This window comes from Aptenodytes forsteri, unplaced genomic scaffold, assembly GCF_000699145.1.
Source record: "Aptenodytes forsteri isolate BGI_AS27 unplaced genomic scaffold, ASM69914v1 Scaffold18, whole genome shotgun sequence".
NCBI lineage: Eukaryota > Metazoa > Chordata > Aves > Sphenisciformes > Spheniscidae > Aptenodytes > Aptenodytes forsteri.
Window position 1 is genome coordinate 548,954 of NW_008795135.1, and position 8,931 is coordinate 557,884.

Sequence of the window (8,931 nt, forward strand, 5' to 3'; positions counted from 1 at the left end):
TTACCCTACTCTGATTTGATTGGCAATAAATTAAATTAATTTTCCCCAAGTCGAGTCTGTTTTGCCCATGACAGTAATTGCCGAGTGATCTCCCCGTCCTTATCTCAACCCACGAGCCTTTCATTATATTTTCTCCCCCTGTCCTGCTGAGGAGGGGAGCAATAGAGCGGCTTTGGTGGACACCTGGCGTCCAGCCAGGGTCAAGCCACCACAGTTCTGTAAACTGTGATTTGAAAGCAAAGAGCTTCAGTCTTTCACTGAATATCATTTGATATTGCAGTAATGTGACTGACTTCACTGAAACTTCCAAACACTAGTGTAGATTAGTGTGGTGGGTTGACCTTGGCTGGCTGCCGGGTGCCCACCAAGCTGCTCTCTCACTCCCCCTCCTCAGCAGGACGGGGAGAAAATTTGATGAAAAGCTTGTGTGTTGAGATAAGGACAGGGAGAACACTCACCAATTACCATCATGGGTGAAACAGACTTGACTTAGGGAAATTAATTTAATTTATTGCCAATTAATTAAAGACTAGGATAGTAAGAATTAACACACACACACCCCCCAAACACTTTCCCCCCACCCCTCCCTTCTTCCAAAGCTCAACTTCACTCCTGACTCTTCTGCCTCCTCTGCCCCGAGTGGTGCAGGCGGACGGGGAATGGGGGTTGCGGTCCGTTCATAACACTTTGTCTCTGCTGCTGCTTCCTCCTCACACTCTTCCCCTGCTTCAGTGTGGGGTCCCTCACATGGGAGACAGTCTTTCATTAACTACTAAAGGACCCATGGGTCCTTTCCACAGGGTGCAGTCCTTCAGGAACAGACTGCTCCAGTGTGGGTCCCCCATGTGTCACAGGTCTTGCCAGAAAAGCTGCTCCTGTGTGGGCTCCTCTCTCCAGGGGGCCACAGGTCCTGCCAGGAGCCTGCTCCAGCACAGGCTCTCCACAGGCTGCAGGTGGATATCTGCTCCACCGTGGTCCTCCATGGGCTGTGGGGGAACAATCTGCATTACCATGGTCTTATCCTGGGCCTGCAAGGGACTTTCTGCTCCAGCACCAGGAGCACCTCCTCCCCCTCCTTCTTCTCTCACCTTGGTGTCTGCAGGTCTGTTTCTCTCACGTTTTCTCACTCCCCTTACTCAGCTGCTGTGCACTGTTTTTTACCCTTTCTTAAATAAGTTACCACAGAGTTGCCACCAGCATTGCTGATAGGCTCAGCTTTGGGCAGTGGCGGATCTGTTTTGGAGCTGGCTGGAGCTGGCTCTGTCCGACATGGGGGCAGCTCATGGTGTCTTCTCACAGAAGCACCCCTGCAGCCTCCACCCCACTACCAAAACCTTGCCACGTAACCCCAGTACAATTAGATTAGTATATAGTGAGAATTGCACTTTCAGTACGTGGGAAGAACTCTGTGGGTGAATTCTGAGGTTGTCCTCCTTTATGGAAGGATCTATGTGAGTTTATCCATGTTTCACTGTAGTCTTTCATTGCAAGATGAACTCAGAGGACAAATTATGTTATCTGATACTCTACTATCAGCCTTCTGACTGTAGAAGGCTAATTGTAGCGTACTTTCTAGTAAGGCCCTTTTGCCCATCTATGTTGCTGTGGTAAAGTTCATTAAGCTTCTTGGCCTCAGGGAGGGTAACTGTATGCCTGCAGTCTGAAGGGCACTTTTCTGGCATCCCATACGTTGCCCCTTCTTTGGGTATGTCCCAAGTCATTCCGTGTGAGCCAAGGGATCATTGCAGGGTTGTTTATATCCTGTTCTTATAAGACAGGGAGAGAAGAGGGAATTCTTCGTGAAGGGATATTTCAGGTTGTGGTCACAGAACAGAGCAGCAAAGTTTTAGGCATAAACCCTGGCGTGAACTGCAACACATCAGTTGTTTACAGTCAGGCTTTGGGAGCTCTTCATTGGGAAGGGAAAGAATTGGACAGTCAGGGCAGTGAGAGGTAGGCACTGGAAAGCAGAACAGATTTAGCCCTGATGTATCCATCTGGACATTTTATCTTCTCATGCCATGGATAACGTTTTTCATGTTCTCCAGAGGAATACTGTATTGCTTTACTGGGAATCATCCAAGAAAGGCAAAGTAAAAGTGAGTATCTACTTCTTAGCACTCGGTACTGAATAATTACTAAAAGTGAAAATTTATGGGAACTCAAAGCTGACACTATTTCATAATATTTGGTGGGTTCTGGATAAATATCTTTATCAGTAGACAAGCCAACAGAAACATCTTCTAATTAAGGGTTTTAGTGCAGTGAAGGCTCTCCCCCACTCCAATCCTTTACTCTTAATGTCAATGTTCCATATTTTGCAAATATGTCTTTCCAGCCAGTACAGCCTGTAATAATCACTTTGGTTTTTTTAATTCATGTAACGCGTTGGCTTTCATTTCTGTTTCTGTCTCCTGGCATTAGGTGGAGCGGATTTCTCCTTTGTGCCATTGCAATGCTCCTTGTGATATTTCCCATGTTTACCTTTCCTAAAAAGCTCCCTCCTCGACATAAAAAAAAGAAAAAGAAAAAGAAGATGACCTCTGATGATGTTTCAAGTGATGATGAAGTCATGAAGGAGAAAACAAATAGTAAAATACAAGCAGACAGTGCAGTTCCTGCCTCTATGGGATTTGGAAAGAATGTTAAAGGTGAAGTTGTTTTTAATTTTTAAATGCTTTAAATTTTGTATACAGGGTCATCTAGGATTGTATGAGTGTAATTGAAGGCAGCATTTTGACATTCTGTATTTAATGTTATGTTTTGCTATTGAGATTTTAATAGATGGTCATCCTCTAAAATTACAAAATGCAGTGATGAGTGTAAGACATCCATTTACTTAAATTATTGAAGTGTTTAGTGCGCACCTGTAACAAACAGGTAGCCTGTTTCCTATAGTTATAGGACCTCTATTACCAGGCATATTTGTGTACCTTACAGTTTGTAACTGTCATACTTGCTTTAAGCTGTCCTTCATAGAATAAAGCGCTCTTCTAAAATATAAGTGAAACAAGTAAAAAGAATTCTAGTATGTGAGTTCAATTACATTCATACATTTGGGTAAGTTAATTGAGAAAGATTATTTGTTTCATATGCCTTTCCTGGCTATTTTGTACTGCAAGCTATTTATTTTCAGAAGGCTAGGATGAATGAAACCTGTGCTAATTTTGAAACAAGAAGAGATCAAAAGATTGACAAGTAATAGAGATTTTTATTCTATTCAAGAAGTAAACCATTAATGTGAAATCTAACAGTAAGTAGTAATCATTGATAAAATGCCGTGGGAAGAAGGGCAGTGTTGTTAAAAATTAATTAATGTGAAGCATATACATTTGACAATATAGGCTTAACAGTGTCATAATATTGAATAGCGTAGGACAAGAATGAATGTGTCTTAATGCCGTTATGTTGTCAATGCTGTTGTGTCCTCCTTGGATACCATGATACGAATGCTGGTTGTGCCATTTCGTGGTAGCCTGATGAATGCAACGGGACTAAGAGAAACCATGAAATGTCATTTTTACCATTAGATGTAATTTGAACTCAAAACTTCAAGTGTTTGTTTGTTGACATGAACATTAGTGTTACTTTTTCATCGGATATCAGTCTGGGATGTAATGATTGGCAGATTTTTTAATGACGTGTTTATGATCACTCTTTATATTGAGTAGGCAAGGCTTAGCAAAACCAGTGTGCTGGTTTTAGACTAAAACCAGTGTAATTCTAAGTAATGTTTGCCCACATGCATATTGATTTGCTTTACATTGCATTTACATCTGTACTCTCAGGGTACCTAAAGTTACTGTTAATTTCTATGCAAGCAAAGAAAAAACAGGAGACTAGAATTTGCTTGTGGTGATTTTATTAGCTTACAAAACAGCATCTTAATCAAGGTACAGAGCAAGCAAGGTAAACCTGCAATATCAGATCTTTCAGAACCATGTTCTCCCTTTGTTTGCAAAGTAGCTAAAAAAGTGGTGGAGAAGCAAGAAAAGCACATTGTCTACTTCCTTCTTTGAAGACTCTATTCCCCATATTTGTGAGTCCCTGTACATAATGTTGTCTCCTAAATCCATAAAGCTAGTTGTGGTTTATTTTGGCCTTCAAACCTACCGACCTCTGATTAGCAAAAATAGTTCAGGGCTACTCCTGTCAAGGTTTTCTCACTAACTTAGGGAGGTGGGAAAGGGGAGTTCAGTCTTTGCTGGGCTCCTTCCTGATCATTGCAGGCAACGTCATAGCAGAAGGACTGCTTCATCCTGTAGGTGTGCCTGGAAAAGATACAGGTATTCAGACAAACTCTGCGTCTGGATGAGTTTTCTGATGCTGGTTCTGTTTCTGTACGTAATTTCACCTTCCGGGTGATGTTGTGTCACTACAGGCACAGCAGATACACAGAAAACAAGTATACTCTTAGGAGAATGTTTCCTAGTCCTTTTTTCACAGAAATGAAAACTACTGTATATCTCATTTTAGTGTGTATTTTTTTATATATATATGTGCCTAAATGTGTACCATACCTTCTACAAAATCCTGTATTAATGTGTTAGTGGAGCCACCAAATTAGAGCTTCTCATATACAAAACTTTTTATTTTCTCTAGAGGAGAAACTTCACCACATGGAACAGTGAAAAGCAGCATTGTATTCCAAAGATACCAAGCGTGTTGAGATAACGCAGAGAAAAGTATTTTGCTGTAAGCTGAAAGTAGCTTTTCCATTAGGTGTCATTTACCCTAGCAAAGAGGGCCTGCAGCAGGAATGCACTATCATTTAATTATTTTTCAAGTTTAAGTGGGCTTTATGGAATGAGATCATGCCTCAAGCTTCTCAGTTGAGGTAATTTCGTTTATCATGGGAAGGAAAAAAGGATCGCATGTGTCTAAGTCATTTAGCATTGCTTCTTCTGAGATGCAATGTACATTTTATACTTCCCATTGAATTTCAGGGCTTCATCTTTTTATAGCACGATGGCCAGAAACTCCACTTAGGCAGTAACCAGGAGACTGATGATTTAGTAGGTCACGTCTTCTGTTCTGTACTAATAAATATCAGTGATGTTGTAAGAGGTCAGTGCCATTAAATCTGTAAAATCCATGCAGCTTTGGTAAGGAAAGTCTCAGGGAAGAAGCTGTTTGTTTTGATCTTCTGACATGATGTTGTCTTACCTGGGAAGCCTGGCAAAATGATTCTTGTCCTGCTGTAACTTGTCCTAATTTCACGTAAGTTGGTTCTCTAGATGAATGAAAAGGAATTGAAAAGGCATGATGGGAGAGGGCCGGGGTCCTTTTTCCTGCAATGGCTGCCACTATAGGCTGAAGAAATAAACCAAAACTGGCTCCGGCTGCAAGTAGCCTTCAACTTCAGTGACCCGAGCTTTATTTTGGCCCATGGTAGAGCTGGGATCAGATAAAAATACCGATGCATCTTTGCTTTTTCTCATGTTTCGGGATGCGAGGGCTTGGAATTCAGTCTTTTCCTATTTATGTTGCAAATAAACAACGTGAGAAGGAGATTGCTTCTGAGTCAGGTATCAAAAGTATTAAACAAAACATTAAATAGGTCACAGGAGGAAGAAAATCGGATGCAGTTTATTGGGAGAAATAGAGGTAGTGTAGATAACATGAGCTAGAGGAGATTTATAATGAAGCAGCCACGGTTCAATCCCATACATGCAGATAAATCATGAACCTGAGCAGACAAAACCACTGTTTTCATTTATTACACGGATACCCTTAGGGTTTTGTACCATGGGAATTGTATCTGCCGTCCCTTTTACTTACCACTATAATGAAACTTACTGTGCAGTTGAATAAAGGAGCAGTGTAAAGCAAGCAAATGTATATATTGCCTAAAATGTACTGATTTAATCTGAAGGGTGTTAATTAATTACACATATTTTGTAGTCTTTGGGTTTTTTTTTAACGTTTTGAGTTTTGTCCCTATGTACAGCCCTTTCTTAAATGTGGAATATTCCAGTCTGCCTTTTCAGGTCCACCAGCTGTCGTATGCCCTTCCCAGTCAGTCCCTGCCAGGGACTGAGACAGGATAATAACACTTGGCAGGGCATCAGCAAAGGTAAAAGAAACTCCTGAAGGGCTCATGGCTGTCGAGTAAGCCCACTGCAGCGCTTCCCCAAGGATCCGGATTGGAGTTTCTGCAGTACCTGAAGATTAGTTGGCAGGGATCGGAAAAGGAGGAGGAGGAGACAGTGGTCTGTGTCGGGGGGCATTTGGTGAGCACTGTAAATGTCAGGGAGTTCAGCAGACTGTGGGCTGGAGATCCTTCTGTGCCACTGACCTTGAGCGAGTCGCTCCCCCCTCGCCCTTTCTTAGGCCATCTTGAAGAGCTCAAAATAGAAAAAGTTGGCATGGCCCCATGCGGTGATGAGCAGTGTTAGCTGGAGCCTCGAGGAGCTGCTCTAAATCAAGTTAACAAAAGCAATAATCAGATCAAACTCGCTCTGAACCTTCCTACTCTTGATGGGATATTAGGGGCTGTTCAACGATCTGGCCACCACCCAGGTACTTAAGGCATGTCCTGAAAATGCTTGAGGAATCGAGTTGAATGAGGTTGTTTAAATGGTATGTGAGTAGATAATGAAATGAAATACATGGCAAAATATTATTCTAGAATTTAGTGATTAGCTCCATACAGAATATATTTGAAGTAGTTGTGTGTGACTGAAAATGCTCATTCCCATTCTGATAAACAAACCAGAAATTCTGTCTCGAATCTTGGCTCTGCTTTGTACTGCACGAGAGCAGAAGCTGCCCCTGAGGCCTCAGTGTGGAGGCAGCCTCCTTCAAAGCTGCAGACTTGGATAGTGCTGTCCAGGCTTGGAGCACCAGCAGAAAGGAGGTCCTTTGGCTAATATCTGCATCACCCTAAAAAGGGGCTTTGCTGAGGGACTACAAGAGGACAGTGCTGTAGACTGGGATGGTTTATTGCCCTGGTTGTATTCATTGCACCGCCTTGGGCTAGATGCACAGGAACAGGGATAAAAGAAAATATATTAAATTATGAAAAAGGAGGTGAAATCAGAATTATTTGAGTTTTTATTGAAATTCTGTTTACAGTGCTTTAAGAGTTTTGCTTAGAGGAGTATTTACAAATATTTGTATTGCTTGCAGATTTTTCTTATGCTTTTCCCGTACCATGAATCAAGCAGTGGTCCAGCACACTAGTGAAAGAAAATTAATACTGACTAGAGAAAAAATATTGTCAAAGACCATGAAGGGAAGAAAATTGCCAGTAGACTAGCAAACCAGTCCAGCAAGTCAGGTTTCAATTTACTCTTAGTTACATATTAGGTTATTTAAAAAAGAAAAAAAAAAGGAAAGATGAGGATGTTTTCAGATTTTAATTACTGCACAGAAGGAAAAAGAAAAAAAAGGAAAGAAGATGAGGATGTTTTCAGATTTTAATTACTGCACAGAAGGGTAAACATGTTTGCAGCAATACTAAAAGATCATTTCAGTTTTAAGAATGTAATTGATAGAGATTTATTTGTTCAAATGACAGAATGAGGGAAACTGTAAGTTCTCATAGGTTTGTTTCTGATGCACACTTGCAAAAGCAAGAGATTTTTTTTGAAGACCTCCTAAAAGACAGAACCTGACAGGTTTAATAACGGCCTTGAAATCAAAGCCTAGGCCTATGGCTAGTCACACAAAAATAATGTGACATTAAAATGTTTTAAATGCATGATTGATTATTTAGTACAAAGGATCCTTAAAGTTTTTAGCATTCTTGCTTTTTACTAGAATTAGTGTGGTTGAAAGATATGAGATACTTATAGTGCCTTTTTATTATAGGTTTTTAAATTCAGATTCTGTCACACAGGATTTTACTGTAATCATAGGAGGAGATCAGGGAAAACGTAAAAATACATGAATATGTATTTTTGTTTGCAAATTTCTTACCGTATAACAACTTTTCCTTGTATGCCAGACAGTTGCTCTTTATAAGTCACAAAGGGCTTCAACCCTCAACCGCTCCAGGTGGTATGTATTAGTGCAGCATGCAGGAATAATCTCTGTTTTATTTCATGCCAAAAATTACGGTAATCAGTAGAGCTGTTCCCTGAAGAATCCTTCACACAGGTATAAGAGAACTTGTGCTAATTCCAAGACAATGAGTTTTATCTATTTATCAGTAGAAATCCAATTTGAAAGTACTAATTAGTTTTGAAATTAATAATGACCTTTAGACTGAGTGCTCAGGTGAGATGCAAGTAGGAGTCAACAGAAAGTACAGCTCTATATCCAAACACCAGAGCAAAATGTTTGTTAGCTCTGCAGCTCTTTACCTAGTTAGTTCTTCAGTATCTTTAGACCGAAAATTCTAAAGCAGACATTTTCCTGAAGCTCAGTTTTACCAGGATGACCTAAACCTTACCAGGTATTATGATAATTGGACCAGGCCCTTTAAAATAATGGATTTAACAAAGATCTTGGACACAGCCCTTGCCCAAGGACTTCCAGTTCATTTCTACAAAGAGCGCTTAGTTCATCATCCTAATAAAATGATATTTCTCTCTGTGATGTCCAGGCTTCTGAAAGTTACTATCTTATTATTTTCTTCCACATGTTTTCAGCACAGGTGAGCAGCTGCCACCAAATAGCTCAGTTTCCAGCAGGACTGATCCTGGCACCCCCTCTTTCTGTTTCCCGACTCCTTTCTCACAGCGGCAGCAGCACGGTCATAACCGCTTGCTCCTGTTGCAGGGGGAGAAGCACGCAATCCTGCACCTTGTCCCCGGGCACATCCTGCTACAGCTGCCCCGCTGCAGCCCTATGACACCTGTTTTCTTAAACTGTGTCATCTAGCCCCATGAGAGGCTTTGCAAAAGCTAGGTATAAAGAGTGGGCAGGAGCGGTGCGCGAGGGAGCCCAGGTGGGGGGACGCGGCAGCGACCCCGGCCCCGGAGC

General features: G+C 41.4%; 1 protein-coding gene across 1 annotated transcript in view; it reads left to right on the top strand.

Annotated features, from left to right (window-relative positions):
- Window positions 1-8,931, top strand: part of SLCO5A1 (solute carrier organic anion transporter family member 5A1) — a 92,537-nt gene that overhangs the window by 44,611 nt on the left and 38,995 nt on the right. Inside the window, exon 4 of the mRNA XM_009278422.2 lies at window positions 2,425-2,651. Within this exon, the coding sequence (XP_009276697.1) occupies window positions 2,425-2,651 (227 nt within the window). The remainder of the gene's footprint in view (window positions 1-2,424; window positions 2,652-8,931) is intronic.